At 36.5% G+C, this 22,854-nt stretch overlaps 1 protein-coding gene across 4 annotated transcripts; it reads left to right on the plus strand.

Annotated features, from left to right (window-relative positions):
* Positions 1-1,109: 1,109 nt before the first annotated feature.
* LOC140151321 (uncharacterized) lies at positions 1,110-20,991 on the plus strand. Of its 4 annotated transcripts, none has more exons than XM_072173619.1 (5): positions 1,110-1,352; positions 1,881-2,099; positions 2,705-2,869; positions 5,908-6,061; positions 20,838-20,971. In XM_072173619.1, the coding sequence occupies exons 2-5, from the start codon at positions 1,898-1,900 to the stop codon at positions 20,899-20,901; spliced, it is 585 nt and encodes a 194-aa protein (XP_072029720.1). In that variant the 5' UTR covers positions 1,110-1,352; positions 1,881-1,897; the 3' UTR covers positions 20,902-20,971. The 4 variants fall into 4 exon arrangements, with proteins under 4 accessions (XP_072029720.1, XP_072029719.1, XP_072029721.1 ...); XM_072173618.1 differs by lacking the exon at positions 20,838-20,971 and adding an exon at positions 8,250-8,978 and having other exon boundaries at positions 1,114-1,352; XM_072173620.1 differs by lacking the exon at positions 20,838-20,971 and adding an exon at positions 8,250-8,978 and having other exon boundaries at positions 1,232-1,319.
* Positions 20,992-22,854: the final 1,863 nt, after the last annotated feature.

Here is a 22,854-nt window from a genome sequence, read left to right on the forward strand (position 1 = left end):
TAATACTATTTGGTGGTGTGAAATCATGTGATGTGGCGGCAGTTTTAAAAGCACGGGCCCTGAACAAAATATGATGCGCGCGCATACCGCCAGGCAAAACACAATGGAAATTGTGATAATGCGTGCGCATACTGCCAGGCAATGACATCAGAAGTCAACTCATCTATACGCTGGCGAAGTGAGGTAATAAATCGGATTAACTACCATAGCAATAGGTTAACTTCGCCAGCGTATTTCTGTTGAACGTAGGTCAATGCAATCCAGCGACTTTGATTGCTTTAATATCGATCATTATCTTCATTATTTAATAATTGTCATTTTATTGTGCGCCCTCAATCTTGATCAATGTCCACTTTTTCACATCGCAAAGTTTGCATCAGTATCTGAAATTCAGTATCTTTCATATAAAACTGTACGATTTTGTAATTTCTGGATCCAGACGTTAATCCCCTCGAACAGTTTTCACACAGCGCTCACATATGTCTCTTATTTTAAAGTTATAGATTTTGCCCGCTAAATTACTGCTTGGTAGGTTCCCTGAGTATTCAATCTATCAAAATAAAGAGAAATTTTCTGATTTGATTTCCCCAAGAAATCTCTCTGAGCCCTTTTAATCAGCGTTTGTTTTTACATACAAGCCAATATTATGAAAATTAAGACATTAATCCCCGCACACAGGAGAAAGGTTGTCATTTTAGGGGACTTTAAGAGATTTCACAAAAGGTGCGCCCTCAATTTTGATCAAAGTCCAGTTTTTCACATGTACACAAAGTTTGCCCATACACTAGTCAGCATCTTGAAATAGTTAAGCTTAATTCAGTATCTTTCATATAAAACTGTACGATTTTGTAATTAATGTCTGGATCCAGGTATTAATCCCCTCACACAGTTCTATAGGAGAAAAGTTTAACACAGCACTCACAATATGTCTCTTATTTTAAATTGTATAGAATTTGCCCGCTAAATTACTGCTTGGTAGGTTCCCTGAGTATTCAATGTATCAAAATAAATCGAAATTCTCTGATTTGATTTTCCCAAGAAATCTCTCTGAGCCCCTTTAATCACCGTTTGTTTATTATCCATACAAACCAATAATGAAAATCAATATGCCCAAAATATTGAAGATCGACAACGCGTGATCAAACCATTTACATGATTTATGTTAGGCAATTAGCATTTTGTCATTGGGATGGGGTTGCTATGTTCTTTTTGAAATAATTATTTGAAATGCGCAGTTGCTTGATCCGTGGCCACCACATACAACGTTTACACAGCGTTTTACACCATTGTAGCAGTCACAACCAAATTGTCAAAATCAAGTGGGTATCGCGACCGACACTGTTAAGCAGTTAGTAAGTACGGACGTAAAATGAAAATTATGATTTTTGTGTCTTGTACTGTTTTCAGCCACCTAATATAGTCTTTTATGAACCAAAATGTCCAGATGTGTATTGGTTACTAATGAATTTTATTCGTCAGACGAATCATTTCTTTGATAGCGTCACAGGTGTGATAAGATAAGTGGAAATACCTGTTTCTTCCAAATGCAACATTAGATCCTCTTGAAATAATAGTAATAGTACCAGACATAGTTTTATGACCTACCGTAGCATTACTCTAGAAATTAATGAGATCTTGCATGTGTTGCATTTTGATGAAAGAGCCTTGCATATAAATAACCTAGTGGGTAACAATACTTTTGATACAGTCTGGATACCAATCAGTTGCAGAAGATCTGAAACTCTGGATGAGTTTGGCCTTCAAATTTGCGTTGGCCTGTATTTCATTTCTGTATTTTTGTATTCGTTGTGGAATTCACAACAACCAAGTAGCTTAAAGGGGGTGTTTTTAAAAATTCCATTAATCACACTTTATTACAGGTGATAACTAAGTCAAGATGAAGATGAATCTTGTCGTCTTAGTTGCTGGTATTTTGATCATATTTTGCAACTCTGTAAACTCCGAATCGGTGGACTGTATCGCTCTCTGTAATGAATGTGTTAAGATTTCGGACACACTAACCCATATGGGCTGCACTAAGCATTGCGAGGAACACAAGCAGAATGATAATGGCAAAATATCGTGTTCAAAATTAACAGGTAAACATTTCTTTTTTGTTCCATATTCTAGTTTCTAGGAGGTAGGGAGTTCCATTCTATGATTGTCTGGGGAAAGAAACTATATTTTTGTAGGTGTTTATGTAAGGTATGGTATTGACGAGTTTTAATTGTCTATGTTTGAACATTTGAACATAATCAGGAACGGGTAATGCAATTTCACCATTTTGAATTTTTTTTACATTGTTGTTAATCTATGGTGCCTTCTTTGCTGCTCAAGGGAAGGCCACTCCAGATTTTCTTCGGTAATTGTTGGATACAAACCGAGCTGCCCTGCGCTGTATTGCCGCAATTCTTTGGATGTCGGATACTGTAATTCGCCTGAAACAATGGAACGAATTCAAGAACCGTCATTTTAGACCATATTTGCAACATATCTTCACCCTTAATTGAAACCGAGGCGCAATTGCTAATTTCCACAATGTCATTGAAATCATTGAATGTCATTTTCAGCATTTTTGAAGTACCGTATCTTGTAACATGATGATCATCTTTATATCCCATTTCACACATTTATGAAGTATCTATTTGAAATAATGATAGCATCGTTTCGGATATTTATGTATATACAACTGTACTTTTTTCAGCACCGGACAAAGGCAGTCTCTCCCTTGAAGACGAGATTAGTGCAATTCACTCGAGAATGTCAGAATTGATCAAAAGCGGTGATATTTCAGGCATTATTGACGCGTTCGTAGCTGACGATTGCACAGTTGTGGTTAATGGACTAGCACCTGGATTTGGTAAAGAAGGTAAACATTTAAATTGCGTGACGCCTCAGTTTTGAAATAATCAAATAGGTTATCTTCAAAGAGTACCGACTCAAAAGTTCCCTGTGGTAACACTATGGTATAAAATCCACCATTTTAGTCTCGGTCATGGAGGGCAAATAGCATACCTCCGGCGTTTTTCGGCTCAATGCGTTACACGCAGAACGCAAAAAACAAAGCATTCTGAATCGAAGTATACGCACAGTAGCGCCGTTAGCTACATGAAGGGTGGGGGGGGGGTTTGGTCCTTGCCGATCTTACATGAAGTGTATTATATGTATCGCATGCAGGTCATCATAATTATTATGGACAAAAATTGTTTCCAAAAACACCGAAAAATTGTAAACTCACAGGAACTACAAACAACAGTTGTAGTAAAACCACACGGGAATTCTTGCCAACACAGTTTAGTTTTCGGACTACTTTATATTTTGTCATAGAATTTGTAATATATCACGAATCAAAGATTCTAAAACATTTGATGTTAGGACATTTTTAATATTCTGAAATTCTGAAGCTTTGGTGCGTTGATATGCTCCCAGGTTCCCCACAAAACGCCGTAAAAAGGTGGCTAAAGCGACGAATTATATATCAACTTAAATAGATTTTAGAATAAAGTGCGATTTAATAAAAAAAAAATAGATTCATGTTAATTTTGTTTTCCAAAAAATGTTAGTTTTTACTAATCACATCATTATGTCTACTTTTAATTTCGAGGCAACAAATAAGGCAAGACAAACAAGAAGTTGTCTCAGATAGTACTTTGAGCTACTTTGGTCTAACATTTAATATTCATATCTAACCTACTCTACACTTTAATACGAAAATAAATAAGTGATATCTGCGTCTTGACTCTGGAAAACAATTTTTTAAGCCACCCACAGGAAACAAATTTGGCTATAACTACGAAGACAATTGTATCAAAATGTCCACTATTATTGCATGTTGGCAATATCTTAAATTTGTTGAATATAATTTTCTATACAGATGCAAGATGCCTTATCACTAAAGTAAACAAATTACACAGCTAGTCTGGGTCTTGCTAGCTTTTGTCAGGGATATTTGTCTCATACTTAGCCCTGCTTTTATGAACACTAATTATTATTTTGTACACAGAAAATATATTATACAGGTTTATACACACATTGCTGAGTTATTTCAAGAGTCAATAAACATTCAATTAACTATAGATAATGGACTTAGTTTTGTGCAATGTAGTTTTCTGAAGTAAATCGCCCATTGTATCGTTTTCAATACAGATAGGCCCAATCACAAAGTAAACAGTCAGTATACTGACCATGACCTATCTACCTAGCTTTGATTAAACAATCATTTATGTGTATTGTCAGCATGTGATGGCTATAAGCCAATTGCAAACATGATTATAAGAAAGGCTAAATAATTACTACACTCAACAACTCATCACCAGATTTAAGGGTTAATTTAGTCCCTGTCATGTGGGGCAGGATTAGATAAAGGCATGCAAACTAGGGTATGAGATATTAGGAATTATTTCCTAACCTCTTAACCACAGGTTTGGTGGGCTACAAGCTATTCAAGACACAGGATATGTAAGGGATAAACTGTGCATATGAGATGTTGGTGCAAGTGGCATCATTTCACTGCCGTGAAAAAATATTGCTATTTCATTCCAGCGCCTATAATAATTCAGTCAATAAGTTTATTAGTTCACCGATTGTTATTGAGCTTCACGCAGCTAGGACGTATATTATACAAACACAAAATGATTTGAGGGGAAGTAGTCAAAACTACTGGTCCCAAGGTGTTGGATGACTTGATTTCTTCCCGACGCGTCAACGGAGGGAAGTAGTCAAATCATCCAACACCGAGGGACCAGTAGTTTCGACTGCTTCTCCGAAATGAAACATGTTGTATTTGTTTTACTATGCCTCATAAATATTTTCACTATCACTGAAAAATCGTAAACAAAAGTCAAAACCCACACCAAGTGCCGGCCGGCATGGTAAACAAGCTTAATATTTTGCTTACCTGATTTTATTACAGGATTTCTGTTCAATCAATAATTAGGCCTGCATTTAGACCTATATTACTCAAATTTTCTTTTTAACTTTCCATAAATAACATTTTGTTTCATAAAACGTGAAATTCGCGTGATATTATCCATCGTTAATCTCGGCAAAATAACTGCAACAGACGCCATTTTCACAATAAACGCATCTGCAGAATCGCCGTTGTGTACCATAATGCTACGTCGAGACACCATGTGGTAGTAGGGGTGCGGAAGTTTTTACTACTTCCCCGCTATTAATCAAATAAAGGGCGGGTCCCGGACAGAACCTGCATCCAGTGAAAAGCTATCTCATTAGGCGATGAAAATAATATATCCCAAAAAGAAAATATATATCCAAAAACTATGGAACAATTTGGAGCCTCATTTTTGTAAGGAATTTCTATCTGGAAATCCCTCGGGTAATTTTAGCTAAAAATGCAATGAGAGAACTTTCTTGAACCTCGTTGACTTGAAGATGATTTTAAATGACCGCCAATTATGACTGTTTGATATTTATTGCCAGCAATGTGGAAAAAGAGACACATGTAGAAACGAAAAAAACTACCATTTTGTTGATGGAACAAAGTTCAACAAACCATAACCCCGCTTATGGATATCGTTTGAAGTCAAATGATATACCATTTTAAAGCTTATGATGTATATTTTCTAAACATGAAATAAAAAAAAAATTGACCGGGGAAGGAATTTACGGCTCATTCGTCGTGTACAGTCACCTATTTTTGTACACAATTGGCCATTACAAATCATGCCAAAAGAAGAAATTCGAGAAACAGTGAGCGCGTCGCTGTGGAGCAAGTCATACATTATGGCTATTAATGTCTTCAATCTTCAATTTTGGCACCTTTTTGTCAGCTGCTGTGCTTGTTGGATTCTTCTGAAATGAGTGAATTTGCCTGTCCCCTTAAATTCTAATTTCGGCGTGATTGTGGCATCATAATTATTATGTTTTTGGTGGTATTTTATTCAGATGTGAAGCAGCAATGGTTCGATTGGTTCAAAAGCAATCCTAGTGTTAATCGGGCATTATACACTCCTAGTGCATTCGGTGAGAATAATGGAAAGGTTTGGGAAGATGGCATCGCAAATAACTACAAGGAAGATGTATTCATTGGTTCAGTTCGGTAAGCTCCATAGTAATACTATTAGCAGTGGACTTCGGGTATATATATAAATGCGCATATATAAATGCGCACGTGACATCTACAAGTCGCCATACCGTGTTCAACGATGTAAGGTACCCGGATGTGCACAAATTCCACACGCAAAAGTATAGGCGAAAATGACAGGTTACAAGGAAAATTGGCTTTGGAAAATAGTGGCATTGATTGCAAAGGGCAAAATAATTTGACCCGAAACATAAACTCTTTATTTGGATTTTCCATTACGGAAAAAAAAATTATGACGGAAAAGCTAGATATAGCTGATTTAAAAAGTTATATTTCATTATTTCCGTGCTAAATGGGCGTGGCAATTGGCCATATTGATGACGAAATGTGATTCTTACTGGCATTAAGGTCAGAACTGGGTAGCTGCCGATGATGTTATTTGATAATGTTTGCACGTAGGGAACTTAGGTCATTTTCTTCGGAAGGAAGGGGTCATGGATTTATTTATTTGGGAGTCAAGATAAGTATTCCCCCCCCCCGTAGTGCCGCCAATGAACATAACTCTGACCCTAATTTTAACTCTAATTATAACGTAAATTGAGGAAACTATAACTTTAGCCCTTTTCGGCATAATGACCCTCTCAAACTAATAGGCTAGATGTCCCCGCCCGACCTCCTCAACTCTAACTTACTCATTCGCTCGCAAATGGACAAAAAACAAATTCAAAATGTGTTTTTAAACACCTTTTTGTGTCCCCCATGCTAAATCGGTAATCTGTACACCCTTTGTCACCCTTTGACGTACAATTTAGAGTATAAATACGTAGATGACTGTACATGATCTAATCATCCCGGCTGGAAGATGTTGAGGAAGACTCGTATACTATACATCACGCTCATACGTTATATGACAATTTGACGTACAATCACGTATGTGATGCATGGTTTGAGGTTTATTCAGCTAGTAAGTTAGATCCGTCATACACATTATTGTCATGGTATTATATTGTAATTGTATACGTCAATTTTGTTCAGTTTGATTCAACCGGCTTATAAAGTTTTACTTTACACGGAAGGGGAAAGGTAGCAAAAAAACAATTAATTTATGAGTGTAAAAGGGGGAGGGGTGTTTTTTGGGGAAGGGGGTGGCGGACAAATAATATTTATAAAATTATAAGTAAGGCGAGAAAGAGAGAAACCCTGTTCTACGGAACGGACCTTTCAAGTATTTAAATTTTTTTTTTAAATAACCCAAAAAATCACAAAAATCTGTAAATAAATTTCAATTTGAGAAAATACCAAAAAAAAAAATTGTCCTGAAATTTCCAAAATTTGGGGTCGGCATTCATTTGTACAGGAAAAATTTGTTTCCCAATTTGTTCAAAATAAAACAGGGTTTTCGTATAAATAAATAAATAAATAAATAAATAAATAAATAAATAAATAAATAAATAAATAAATAAATAAATAAATAAATAAATAAAAATAAATAAATAAACATTAGTTATGTTTGTACATGGGGTGCTGTGCAATAATCATGATCCTTTGATATCCATGATTTATCCTTGCAAATTTATATCATCGAACCTCCAGCCAATGTTCCTTGCCAGTGCTAGCCACGAAACAAGGTCACAACTGTAGCCACTCCTTCAATGATCGCCATTTCAGTGATTGACAGTGATGAAATGCAAATATGGCGCTGGCCATCTGGTCACGTGCGCATTTATTAAAGCGCATTTATATATACAACCGAAGTCTACTGATTAGTATGCCAATTAAAGTACTAAAATAATTATACCGTAATCTGACACCCGCCATTTTTCGCCACTCTGCGATTCCTTTTCTCCGATGAAGGCACAAGATGATCAACCTTCCTTTTACGAGCTATTATTCAATCACGGGTTGTGGGGAGTTGATTCTGGTACTTTTATATCTGGCTCCCATTAGACATATAGCCCTTTTTCATACTTAAAGAAGAGGGCATATTAACGAATGCCCATTATCGTAGTAGTACTAGTGGGGTGGGTTGGAATGGTGTTGAAGGTAAATCTCATCTCAAAGGTCATACAGCTACTACAATATTTATAAGCCTCATTTAACATGTTTTAATGCATGGTAATAACAAACGGACTGTTCAGTATACCGATCTACCTGGAAAGAGATGGAGATAAATCATGTCAATTGTACTTTTTTCTTTTTGCAGATACATGTATGTTTACAAGCGAGTTAATGGCACTCTGCTCCGTTTCATCGAGATATACTTCTAATGAAAAACAACAAAGTTTATTCTCTGTCTCATTCTACAGACGAGTCGTAATCTGAAATGTTGGGTGGTGGCTGCTGTATACATTATTGTGGGACTGCGTGGAATCAACCTTTGCTTTTATCCTATATAATTGCGTGTTATTTAAAATATTATAGACATATTTATTATCTTTTAAGGGGACTGATTTAAATCGAGGAGATTAGTGACGTAAAGTTTATTCTCTGTCTCATTCTACAGACGAGTCGTAATCTGAAATGTTGGGTGGTGGCTGCTGTATACATTATTGTGGGACTGCGTGGAATCAACCTTTGCTTTTATCCTATATAATTGCGTGTTATTTAAAATATTATAGACATATTTATTATCTTTTAAGGGGACTGATTTAAATCGAGGAGATTAGTGACGTCATTTTTCGTTTGTTGCACATTTTGGAAGTGTATCTACACCTCCAACGTTTCATTTATGGATGTTCAGATTTTGAGTACAAAACACACTATTTTTTTCCAATAAGCAAGATTTCCGATAGTTTCACTGGGTTTCATTTGTTTGTACCGCGATCTCTGTCGTTGCTATGAGCTAGCAGATGACAAATGGCTATTCACGGTACAATATTAGTATTATCTTGCATAATACGGAGATTAACACCTGGTTTATTTTCAATGAAAATTATTTGTTGTACTTCATGAACTATAGTTAATTATGTGCTATATTGTTTTTCTAACCAGCATTCGTGACATTTGTATTTTGCATGCAGGTCTTTGCATGAGTGTTAAATTGCTCCTTGTAATTATTGTACTATTAAAACTTCTGAATTTCAGATAGATAAAAATATATGCCACAAAAATTACTGCTATAGTACAGGTGAATAAACTTTAGTTTCAAGGCCAATCTATTGGCCAACATTTTTAATATTGCTACAAAAATAACTAGGGCTACTGTGATTCAAGAGCCACGAATACAGACGGTGGGGGGGGCACTCAACTTTGGAAGTGACGGGTATGTGCCTACCGGGGTCATGAAGTAGGCCTAGGGGCCTATTGGTAACAAAGCCTTATTTTAAAAAAAAAGGGGTCATTGGGTACAAAAAAAAAAGGTGGTCATTGGGTATAATATTTTGAAAAAAGGGGTCATTGAGTATAAGATTTCAAAAAAGGGTCATCGGGTAGCAAATTTTGAAAAAATGGAGCAAAATTGTGAAAGTTTCGGTATTATTTTGTTGCATTTTGATGATGCTATTCTAGGAAATCTAGAAAAAAGGGGGTCATTGGGTAGCCGCAACCAAAAAAAGGGCGTCATTGGGTAGCAGCAACTAAAAAAAAGGGGGTCATCGGTTATGACTTAAAAAAAATGGGGGTCATCGGGTAGAGTCGACTTCAAAAGAGGGGGCCTATTGACAGGCACATACCGTCACTTCCAAAGTTGAGTGCCCCCCCCCCCGGGATTTGATACCAAAAGGTATTCACCATTGTTGCACCATCAGTTGAAACTACATGTAGCATTCACAATAATCCGGGTCCAAGATGAAATATGATTCAACATTATTTCAACATTGAATTGTCGGAAAGCATCAAAATTGTACATTAGCATTCCCCCTTATACAATGACGTGGAGGGGTGGTGCATGCACGTACGTACCCATAAACTCTTGAACAATTGTGCGAAATTGCCACTTTTAGAAATTGCAGCTCGATACGTCAAAGCATGATGAAACGCCACAGCGCACAGCCGGACACATAAGATGAAATGCGATTTACCATCATTTTCCAAATGCATTATGAGAAAGCTTGGAAATGTGCATTAGGTAAAGCTTTAATAGGTATCGAGTTTGGTGGTCAAGTTTGGTGGTTTGGTGGTCATAGCATGTAATTTAAGGGAGGAGTAGCATTTTTTAAGATTGTCACAAAATTATCTCTAATAAACCCCTATATGACCCTTGGCCCTTATCTATGTGTAACTTATATTAAGCTTGGGTCAGTGCTTCTTGTGACCAAGTTTGATATAAAATTGGATCGGTTGAGCCCATATTGATTGGTCGAGCTATGAGTTTTAAAATATTGGACGAGACGTTGTCGAGTCTAATATTTTATAACTCATAGCGAGACCAATAAATATTGGGCGTAAAGCATCCAATTTTATCATTATTATGTTTTGGATCCAATATTATCACAACTTGGATCCATCAAAACATAATAATGGTCAAAATCGGTGTAAGCGACTGACACTAGTAGCATTTTATCGACCTAAGAAAGAAGAAAGATTTTGGAGCTTCACAAGATACAAGCGGTGTGCACTGCCTGTATAACACATTATCATAATGAAACTCTTTAACTTACACACAACTGGACTAATTTATGTTTTTCTGTAAAACAGGTGCCCAATATGAATGAAAAGTTTTATTGACTTCCATACTCATTGTGATACTGGACAAAAGAGATCTGTGTATGATGTAATTTGTCCGCTATGGCGAAATGTTCATTTAGTTCGTTCAACAGAACTTGATATTAATGTCTACCAAATATACATCACTTTGATACATGGATAGTAATGTCTATACGGATTGATCACAAGATTCTATTGAACGGGGTATAATAGACTGAAACACTAGTTCGATTCCTTTGTCCGGAGACCAGCGCGTAGATGTGCTTCATTGCTTAGTACTTATTGCACTGGTACGTTCTCTTTGAGTACTTTTGGGCGGAATTTATCACCGTGGCGCAATCAAAGCAGTTTGATATAAAACAAATTATTTAGAACACACAAGTGAATTTTGACATGTAGTTCGGTGTTAACTCGTATCACTTCTAACATGTCTAATATCATGGCAAAAGTAATCACGCTATTAATGCTAACGAATTGGGTGGTTCATTGAGATTTAGTTGTCAGAGAAATTTGATCTGATATTGGCAAAACTGTTGGCTTCTAGTTTGTAAATACGTGGCGCTGGAAATGTATACACGTTTGCAGATATCTTTCACGGAAATATCATTTTATTCGAAGAGGACTTAATAATCGTAAGTAACAACTATATAAAAAGATGTAGCAAGTATTCCGATAGCATTTGTGCCAAATTTTATATATACAAATTGATTGACAAGTTTATAATCCACTGCTTTATACTAAAAAGCTCTCTAAAAATATTTCGGTTGATGGATGCTAAATGCAGCAATCCATGTCCTTGGCGCAAGTATTTTGACAGGAAACATGTAACATGCACACATGAATTTGGTATACATGCTTATCTGAATATTCGTAAAAGTCTTTTTCGTTAAAAAAAGTGCGATAATTTGTGAATTTAGATTGACAAAATATCAAATGAAAATAGACTTTTCCTAGTCCGAATAATCAGACCCAGAACAAAATATTAATTTCTGACATGATCGTGGACTTTTCCAAGCGTGTAAAATGTATAGATATCAGGAAATCGCATCGCGGGAACTGATATGCAACATCAAATATACAAGCCTATTTACATATTTTTCCTAAGACCTTACACAAGTGACCATGCTCAAATATAAAACTAGAGAGTTTGGTCATTGATATGCACCATCAATTTTGAACCTGTGATCAATATTGCTAGGCAAAAATTCACAGCAAACATGGCAAATTTCTCTCGTTTCTGGACAATTTTTTAAAACATTTACACACCCCTTAAGGACTGGGGTATGAACGTTTGGACAGTATTTATTGTGGGACATTACAGCACATCAGACATATCGAATTGCATTCTGAATACGAAGAATGTCATTCTGATATCATATTTTCCTAAGACCTTACACAAGTGACCATGCTCAAATATAAAACTAGAGAGTTTGGTCATTGATATGCACCATCAATTTTGAACCTGTGATCAATATTGCTAGGCAAAAATTCACAGCAAACATGGCAAATTTCTCTCGTTTCTGGACAATTTTTAAAACATTTACACACCCCTTAAGGGCTGGGGTATGAACGTTTGGACAGTATTTATTGTGGGACATTACAGCACATCAGACATATCGAATTGCATTCTGAATACGAAGAATGTCATTCTGATATCAAATAATTTTGATTTTTGAAATTCGCAATTTAATACACATTTTATGGCAAATCATTAAAATTGATATTTTTGATATTTAACAGTACTTGAAGTAAACTTTATAAATCTGATGATTTATACTTAAAGTGTATGTAGGTGGGATGAAAAGCCGACGATCAATTGAAAATTTTGACCTTTCGTATTGAAGATATGGATTTTTTCCCAAAACACCAAAAAACAGGGCTTTTTGGGAAAAAAATCCATATCTTCAATATGAAAGGTCAAAATTTTCAATTGATTGTCGGCTTTTCCTCCCTGCTACATACACTTTAAGAATATGTCATTAGATTTATATAATTTACTTCGAGGACTGTTATATATCAAAAATTTGGAAAAATATCAAATTTTTATAATTTGTCATAAAATTTGTATTATATTGTGATTTTCAAAAATGAAAATTATTTGATATCAGAAAGACATGCTTCGTATTCAGAATGCAATTGATAGGTCTGAGGTGCTCTCATGTCCCACAAAAATACTGTCGAAACGCAATAAACGCTCATTTTAGATCCCTTAAGCTTCTTATATATAAACATGCTGTATAATGTTAGCAAGCGAGTGTCAACTGGAAACTAACAATAGCTTCATCTATCTTTTGTTGATAATGAGAAGATGAAATTATGCGGGTTTGTATCATTACTATTCACCACCTGGAACGGAACATTAACGCTAAGTGCTTGTTTGACAAAAATGGCAGCGGTAAAAAAATCGTAAATTTTAAAAAGTATTTTTTTACATGATAATTGATTATGTTTGAAGATATGTTGCACTTTCTGCAAAAAGATGTCGTTTTAATACTGCATAGTTAAAATCGTTATATCATGCGAACGACAGCGAAATTTAACACAGCATTTGCATTATTAAAAGCTTATAAAACATTGATGTATGTACTATTTCTAATTTGTTTAGAATACACCCAACATTGCCATAATTTACATTACAATGTCATTATAATTACATTATTGAATTGAGCTCATACTTTTATCTGGGGGTTGGTGGGTGTAAAAGAACAATATTATACAGTTACCCTGTCAACAAGTTAGTTTTGTGAATTAATCTCTTTCAATCACAAAAGTACCGTATACCGTGTTCCATAAAAGGGCCATCAATCAACTTCGGGCTCATCAATATAGGTATGTCAATCGTAATAATAACTGAACGATAGGAGAAACAGAACGAATTACGCCTTGGTGTTCACGGGGTGTGTATTAAGTTATTACTTTTACCACTACGACATTTCTATCAAATTTGGAACTTAACAATAATTATGAGATGTAGATCCACACGATGTGCCTTACAGAGGTGGAAAATATCTTTCTTTAGCGAACTATTGTTTTTTTAAAAAGGTATATCCAAGCACTATGTCTTTATATTGGTTCAAAAATTGTTCACTTACGTGAGCTTTCTACACGACGACTCTGTGTATTTTTCAAACTGATGGTGACTGGGTTACTGATCTGGGTTTTTAATTGACATCACTGAAGAAGATAAATTATTGCTTTATATTTGACCGAGAAAATGAATTTCATAACAAAAAGGTCTCTGAATTACTGATGTCAACATGTATCGTTCGACTTTTAGCGCAATTATGCATAACAACAGAAAAGCTGGTCAGTAATGTACTGAGTGATTAGAAAAGGCTTAAGGGGGTACTACACCCTTCGATAAATTTGTGACTATTTTTGCACTTTTCTCAAAAACTAATAACACACTGGTAACAAAAGTTATGTATATTATAGGGGCAAGGAATCCAATTACTACACTGAAATTTCAGTGACCCAAGACAAACGGTTCCTTATTTATGATAAGAAATGAGGTACCGCTAGGATGTACCTCATTTCTTATCATATTTACTGAACCGCTTGTCTTGAGTCACTGAAATTTCAGTGTAGTAATTGGATTCCTTGCCCCAATAATATACATAACTTTTGTTACCAGTGTGTTATTAGTTTTAGAGAAAAATACAAAAATAGTCACAAATTTACCACAGGGGTGTTGTACCCCCTTAAACCCAACTATTAGGCCCTGATTCATATTTAATCCTCATTTAGGCCTGGGGAATAGATTGTCCATGACAATTTGACTAAGCTTTCAAAATGTGTTACATTTCATAAACACCAAGCTATTTGTGAGGTGGCATAAGCTGTATGGGCTATAATGTGATCTAGTCGGTAATATTTTGCGAACAAATGCTGGACTCCGTATTCTATTATGTTTTCCTCTACGCTGGATGTCTTTATCTGACCTTCAACTGGTAGAAAGCGTAAGGTTTGAAGTACTGAACTCTGGAGTCAAGAAAATGACGTTTTCCAGGACCCTGTTTGTACAGAAAGTCAATGGGGACTATTGTGGACCCTTAATACCGTTTAACTTCACATCGGTGACCCAGGTGTTTCATCGACGATGTATAGGTTGATAAAAATGATGATTCAATTCAATTAAACGGATTTACATTCTAAATGAAAACTTACCCTGCTAATTCTAAATACAGCAACTAGCTAAATCCGGTAACTATAAAAACATTTTACTTTCTAATTTTTATTTTTCTAAACATAATACCTTTTAACTTGACATCAGTGAAACATCAGTGTACTTTCATTGAGCTGAAGCTAGGTGAAATTAAAAAAAACGAACAAAGGGAGTTATTTAATAATAAGGCTGAAAAAGTCATATCACACAACAAGCCGTTTGGTCAACACATTTACACTTATATTTTTTGCAAATTACTCTACCCAATTATTACTAGTATCACAACTTTATCTGAACTTCGTATAAGTCCAGTCCCTGGGATGCGAGACACATGTCTTCCGTCCCCACCATGCATTACTGCTGAGCTGCTTATGGGCGAATCGTCAGGTGATATATAGCGTCTTCATTTGTTTTATTCAAATTAGCCGCACAAACTATTTTAGGCACGGCGCGATGCCTTGAAATTACATGTGTTTGCGACCAAATGGGTCAAGCATACCCTTTTTTCCTGTGTAATAACTAAGGAACCACTAGGCTCATGTGCGCTTACACATAACTATGTTTTGGTCATTTTTGTTTGATACTTGCCTGCTGTGTAAAGCGTTAGTTAGAACCTCTATTTGTTCGAAGCAATACAATACAATAATACCATATTTATGAATAGCCTGTCGGCAAATCAATTCGGCATCAAAGGAACAATGCGTTACGTAATCTATTGCATTTCCATATACTAGTATAACCGCCTTCGGTCGGTATGTTTCTTCTATTTATCCTTTGAGGTCAATGCAATCCAACGACCTTGATTGGGGGGATGCACATTAAAACCTTGTAGATACCCGACTAGTGTTTTCAAAGAGCGCTCAGTTTCACCAATATAGGCTTCTCTTCTTTGTACTACCCAGTTAAAGTTTTGCCCTGGCACGGGACGTAGTATACAGACCTGTAATGTCCTTCTTGTCTGTCTTATCCTTGGGTGACACAAGGATTTGTCATTGTGTGCGGGTTGGTTTCAAGAACACACTAACACCCGTAATTGCTAAAGGTCCTTTTTATAGCTTCAGAGGTGCCTTTGATGTAGGGGAGCACTACGCGGCCTTTATATGGGCGTTTTTCGCCCACGTCGCTCGTTTTGTGAGTTTTGGTTGTGTAGCTTTATCGAGAGCCCATTTGGGGTATCCACATTTCGCTAAAGCGTTGTTAACATGCAACTTCTCGTCCTCACGATCCTGGTGGTTGGTGACCACAGTGTCAGTCCTATGGTACAAAGTTCGGATGACTCCTAGTTTGTGATCAATGGGTGATTAGAGGAAATTATTATTTTCAGCCACTTAAAATAACGTTTTATGAACCAACATTCCCTGAATTGTATTAGTTACTAGTTACTAATGCAACATTGGATCTTCTTACAATAACAAGACATAGTTTTATGATCTCCAGGGCCAGATTTACCATTGGGCCAGATGGGCCCGGGTCCAGGGCCCCAAGAGTTTTGGGCCCCTTTTTACCCCGAATACCCCTCATTTCGTCCAAAATATGGTAAAATTGCCCAACTTACGCGCTTCCCGAGCACTGGCCCTTTGCATAGCAAAATTCGCCTTCATTTGGGGCTAGATTAGTCGGAATTAAATATTTTTCGCCCGCTCCGGGCGCAAATATCCGAGTAAAACCTATATGCTTGCCTCTCCACCGCCACTATTATAGATCTCATACTCAAACCAAAACGGGGCACTTGAGTGTACATGCCTTCCTCACGGTGAGTTTGGGTTATCCGAATTTTGGCCTGGCCCAGGGCTTCCAAAAAGGCAAATCCGGCCCTGATGATCTGCCGTATTAAACAGTAATCTACAAAGTACTAACTGGTGGATCACAATACTTTTGATACAGCCTGGATACCAAGTATCTGCAGTTTCTGTATTTTTGTATTCGTTCCAGAATTCACAACAACCAAGTAACTTTAAAGGGGTTGTTTTAAAAGGAATCCATTAATCCATGAATGTCACATTCATGACACTATATTACAGGTAATAACTAAGTCAAGATGAAGATGAACCTAGTCGTCTTAGTTACTGGTATTTTCATGATGTTTTGCAACCCTGCCAACTCCGAATCGGTGGACTGTATCGCTCTCTGTAATGAATGTGTTGAGATTTCGGACACACTAACCCATATGGGCTGCACTAAGCATTGCGAAGAACACAAGCAGAATGATAATGGCAAAATGTCGTGTTCAAAATTAACAGGTAAATGTTTTTATATTTAGTTTCTATTCACCTCTACCTTTCCAATCAGATATTCCTTAAGGGCTGGGGTATGAACGTTTGGACAGTATTTATTTTGGGACATCAGAGCACATCAGACATATCGAATTGCATTCTAAATACGAAGAATGTCATTCTGATATCAAATAATTTTGATTTTTTGAAATTCGCAATTTAATACACATTTTATGGCAAATCATTAAAAAGTGATATTTTTGATATTTAACAGTACTTGAAGTAAACTTTATAAATCTGATGATTTATACTTGAAGTGTATGTAGGCGGGATGAAAAGCCGACGATCAATTGAAAATTTTGACCTTTCGGATTGAAGATATGGATTTTTTTTTCCCAAAACACCAAAAAAAATTAGGTCTTTTTGGGAAAAAAATCCATATCTTCAATATGAAAGGTTAAAATTTTCAATTGACCGTCGGCTTTTCCTTTCTGCTACATACACTTTTAGAATATATCATTAGATTTATATAATTTACTTCGAGGACTGTTATATATCAAAAATTTGAAAAATATCAATTTTTTATAATTTGTCATAAAATTCTGGCATGGACTAAACCCATTTTGACACAAAACACAGTATCTTTAACCCAGAACTAACCACATTTTTTCTCAAACTAGTCTTAAAAGATAACAGATTTATAAAAAAAAATACAAAATGTGATTTTCTCTACTATAAAACAATCCTTGCACAAAACACCTTGCATCCCAAACTAAAATACGACGCTTAAAATAGTTCGAGATTCAACGTTTAGGCCTATGTGAAACACTTTTTTCTTCGACTAAGAATTAATAAAAGCCACCAAGCTGTGCTCAATAGTACTAAGTATTGTATACACTCAGGGCCGCCACTAAAGGGGCGGGGTATGGGGTTATGACACCCCAATCATCATAATTTTGTCGGATAATATAATTTACTGTATTGGCAAGACCATGATCGTCGGTAATTTACAAGAGTCATATAAAAATTACATGTAGGCCAAAGCCTATTATTAACTTGTGTGTAATAGGACTTAACACGGTTTGGAAATAAGCTCTTCATTTGTAAGAGCTTTCCGATGATGTTTAATGTATAATGTGATGTTTTGGCTATTCATTTGGTATTGCAGACCTTAGAATCTAATTTAAGCATTCTAATCATGATGAGTACTGATAATAAAGCATCATTATTATTTTATAACTTGCCCGCACGGTCTAGTGGTAAGGGTAAAAGGTTCATTCCCAAAGAAAGTAAGTAATACATCTGCTGCTGTCATCATGGTTACTAGGTAAGAGGATTTTCTGCAAGGGATATATCACTTTCAAAACGCAAAAATATGAGAATAAATGAGAATTAAAACGCATTTGTTTAAGAATAAAAACAAAAACAACAAAAAAGAATGTCATTGAAATCATTGAATGCCAATTTCGGCTTTTGTAAAGTATCTTTTTTAAATGATTATCTCGATGTTGCGGATCTTTATGTATACATTTGGCATCAATTTGAATGACCCATTGCCTTTTCTTTTTAGCACCGAATAAAGGCACTCTCTCCCTTGAAGATGAGATTGATGCAAATCACGTCAGAATATCAGAAATGATGAAAAGCGGTGATTATTCGACCATTATTGAAGAGTTATTCGTTGACGATTGTATAAATGTAGCTAATGGACAAGCACCTAGATTTGGGAAGGAAGGTAAATATTTAAATTACTTGACACTTCAGATGTATAATAATCAAAGAGATTATGCCCAAAGAATACCTATAGTCTACATATCTACCTCGGTTCTAGCCGTATTTCTTGCGTATATTATATAGCTATATATGCAAACATGGATATGGAAAAGATACATCGACGACATTCTGGAAGTAGTAGTCAAAGACGTAGTTATACCGCTTACTGACCATCTTAACCAAGTCGATGAAACACAGTCCATCAAATTCACTTTCGAGAAAGAAGTCGACGGAAAGATACCATTCTTAGATACTCTAATTGTTTACCGCGATGATGGGTCCGTGAAGCTTTTTCGTTTATCGCAAAGCCACCCACACAAACCAGTACCTGAACTGCAAATCGCACCATCCCCTACATCAAAAACTTGGGGTAGTTCGCACACTGTTAGATAGGAAAGACAAAATTGTCACCGAAGATCAGGACAAAGAGGAGGAGGAAAAGATAATTAAAGGCACTTTGAAACAGTGTGGATACCGGGACTGAGGTGTGGGAAAAGTCAAGAGCAAATGGCTACTCCTAAGCAAAAATGAAAGAAGTGCAAAGACGACAGTGAAAAATCCAGGGGATTGGTGACGTTACCGTATGTTGAAGGGGTGTCCAAGCGTTATGCTAGAGTCATGAAATCTTATAACATCCATGTGGCCATGAAACCCCACAGCACTTTACGCAATCTTCTTGTCCATCCCAAAGATAAACGTGAGCCGCAAAATTCTACGGATGTCATTTACTCAATCCCATGCAAAAACTGTGATCTCACATACATAGGTGAAACTGGTAGAAAATTCGGGAATGCTTAGATGAACATAGAAGTGAGGCAGAGAAAGCCGCTACCAATATCCGCACCAGAACCAACAGGAAAGCTTCGCAATCTACCATCAATAAATCTGCGATAACTGACCATGTTAAGTACAATTATAATCATATCATCAATTGGAAGGAGGCAAGGATTGTCGGCAAAGAGAGTGACAAATACAAAAGATGGATAAAGGAGGCCATCACCATCAGAAAGCAAGGAGCAACAATGAACCGAGACGAGGGCCAGTACAACCTAAGTCACATCTATGACGACCTGTTGATGGAGAAATCGTCTGGCAACTCCGTTGCCAAACAGCGATCAACAACAGCTGTTCAGCGATCACCACGTCAACAGTAGCATTGAGAAAGATAGCTGGTAGCTATCGCAACGTCTGCACGTAAGTGTGTTTAACTTGGGTTAGTATATGAAGAAATATACAGCGTTATGGAACAGTCCTGATGAATTTATTCAAGAGGCAAGTACTACAATATGTCCTTTAAAAAATCGTCCGGCTGTTTCCTTTAAGAAAGTAGAATTAAACGGCGAATTATATCGAACCGTAATAGATTCTAACTTTCTGCGTGCTTTTTGGCATCCTATGTTTTTCAGATACAAAGCAGGAATGGTTCGAATATTTCGGAAGCAATCCCAGTATTAATCGGGTATCATTCACCACTACTGCATTCGGTGAGAATACTGGAATGGTTTGGGAAGATGGCATCGCAAATCTCTACCAGGATGATACACTCATTGGCTCAGAACGGTAAGCTTCATAGTATGCCAATTAAAGTACTAAAATAAAAAAATACCGTAATCTGACACCCGCCATTTTTCGCCACGTTGCGATTTCTTTTCAACGATAACGGCACAAGATGATCAACCTTCCTTTTACGAGCTATTAACCAATCACGGGTTGTGGGGATTGGATCCTAGTACTTGTATATCTGGCCTCCATTAGACATATAGCCCTTTTTCATCCTAAAAGAACAGGGCGTATTAACGAATGCCCATTATCGTAGTAGTAGTGGGGTGGGTTGGAATGGTGTTGAAGGTAAATCTCATCTCAAAGGTCATACAGCTACTATTGAAAAGCCTCATTTAACATGTTTTAATGAATAACAAAAGGACTGATCAGTATACCGATCTACCTGGAAAGAGATGGAGATAAATCATGTCAATTGTGCTTTTGTCTTTTGCAGATACAAGTATGTTTACAAGCGAGTCAAAGGCACTCTGCTCCGTTTCATCGAGATATACTTCTAGTGAAAAAAAGTAAAGTTCAATCTCATTCTACAGACGAGTCGTAATCTGAAATGTTGGGTGGTGGCTGCTGCATACATTATTGTGGGACTGCGTGGAATCAACCTTTGCAGACGAGTCGTAATCTGAAATGTTGGGTGGTGGCTGCTGCATACATTATTGTGGGACTGCGTGGAATCAACCTTTGCAGACGAGTCGTAATCTGAAATGTTGGGTGGTGGCTGCTGTATACATTATTGTGGGACTGCGTGGAATCAACCTTTGCAGACGAGTTGTAATCTGAAATGTTGGGTGGTGGCTGCTGTATACATTATTGTGGGACTGCGTGGAATCAACCTTTGCAGACGAGTTGTAATCTGAAATGTTGGGTGGTGGCTGCTGTATACATTATTGTGGGACTGCGTGGAATCAACCTTTGCAGACGAGTTGTAATCTGAAATGTTGGGTGGTGGCTGCTGTATACATTATTGTGGGACTGCGTGGAATCAACCTTTGCAGACGAGTCGTAATCTGAAATGTTGGGTGGTGGCTGCTGTATACATTATTGTGGGACTGCGTGGAATCAACCTTTGCTTTAAGCCCGTGATCTCATTCTGCAGACGAGTCGTAATCTGAAATGTTGGGTGGTGGCTGCTGTATACATTATTGTGGGACTGCGTGGAATCAACCTTTGCTTTAAGCCCGTGATCTCATTCTGCAGACGAGTCGTAATCTGAAATGTTGGGTGGTGGCTGCTGTATACATTATTGTGGGACTGCGTGGAATCAACCTTTGCAGACGAGTCGTAATCTGAAATGTTGGGTGGTGGCTGCTGTATACATTATTGTGGGACTGCGTGGAATCAACCTTTGCTTTAAGCCCGTGATCTCATTCTGCAGACGAGTCGTAATCTGAAATGTTGGGTGGTGGCTGCTGTATACATTATTGTGGGACTGCGTGGAATCAACCTTTGCAGACGAGTCGTAATCTGAAATGTTGGGTGGTGGCTGCTGTATACATTATTGTGGGACTGCGTGGAATCAAACTTTGCTTTTATCCTATATAATTGCGTGTTATTTAAAATATTATAGACATATTTATTATCTTTTAAGCTTCTTATAAAGATAATGTATAATGTATCAAGTTCAATCTCATTCTACAGACGAGTCGTAATCTGAAATGTTGGGTGGTGGCTGCTGTATACATTATTGTGGGACTGCGTGGAATCAACCTTTGCTTTTATCCTATATAATTGCGTGTTATTTAAAATATTATAGACATATTTATTATCTTTTAAGCTTCTTATAAAGATACTGTATAATGTATCAAGTTCAATCTCATTCTACAGACGAGTTGTAATCTGAAATGTTGGGTGGTGGCTGCTGTATACATTATTGTGGGACTGCGTGGAATCAACCTTTGCTTTTATCCTATATAATTGCGTGTTATTTAAAATATTATAGACATATTTATTATCTTTTAAGCTTCTTATAAACATACTGTATAATATTAACAAGCGAGTGTCAACTGGAAACTAACAATAACTTCATCTATCTTTTGTTGATAATGAGACGATGATAATAATTATGCGGGTTTTAATGATATCATTAATATTCACCACCTGGAACGGAACATTAACGCAAAGTGCTTGTTTGACAAAGATGGCACCGGTAATTAAAAAAGTCGTAAATTTTAAAAAGCAAGTTTTTACATGATAATTATTTATTTTTGAAGATATATTGCACTTTCTGCAAAAAGATGTCGTTATACCAAAGTATACTACTGCATAGTTAAAATCGTTATATCATGCACATAACACTTTCGAGCGACAGCGATTTAACACAACATTTGAATTATTAAAAGCACCTATATGCTTATAAAACATTGATGTATGTACTATTTCTAATTTGTTTAGAATACACCCAACATTGCCAGAATTTACATTACAATGCCATTATAATTACATTATTGAATTGG

This window comes from Amphiura filiformis, chromosome 4 (assembly GCF_039555335.1).
Source record: "Amphiura filiformis chromosome 4, Afil_fr2py, whole genome shotgun sequence".
Taxonomy (NCBI): Eukaryota; Metazoa; Echinodermata; class Ophiuroidea; order Amphilepidida; family Amphiuridae; genus Amphiura; species Amphiura filiformis.

Coding starts and splice junctions, on each gene's coding strand:
- LOC140151321 (XM_072173619.1), top strand. CDS start 1,898: ATGAAGATGAATCTTGTCGTCTTAGTTGCTGGTATTTTGATCATATTT. Junction 2,100..2,704: donor ATCGTGTTCAAAATTAACAG/GTAAACATTTCT, acceptor TACTTTTTTCAG/CACCGGACAAAGGCAGTCTC. Junction 2,870..5,907: donor ACCTGGATTTGGTAAAGAAG/GTAAACATTTAA, acceptor TATTTTATTCAG/ATGTGAAGCAGCAATGGTTC.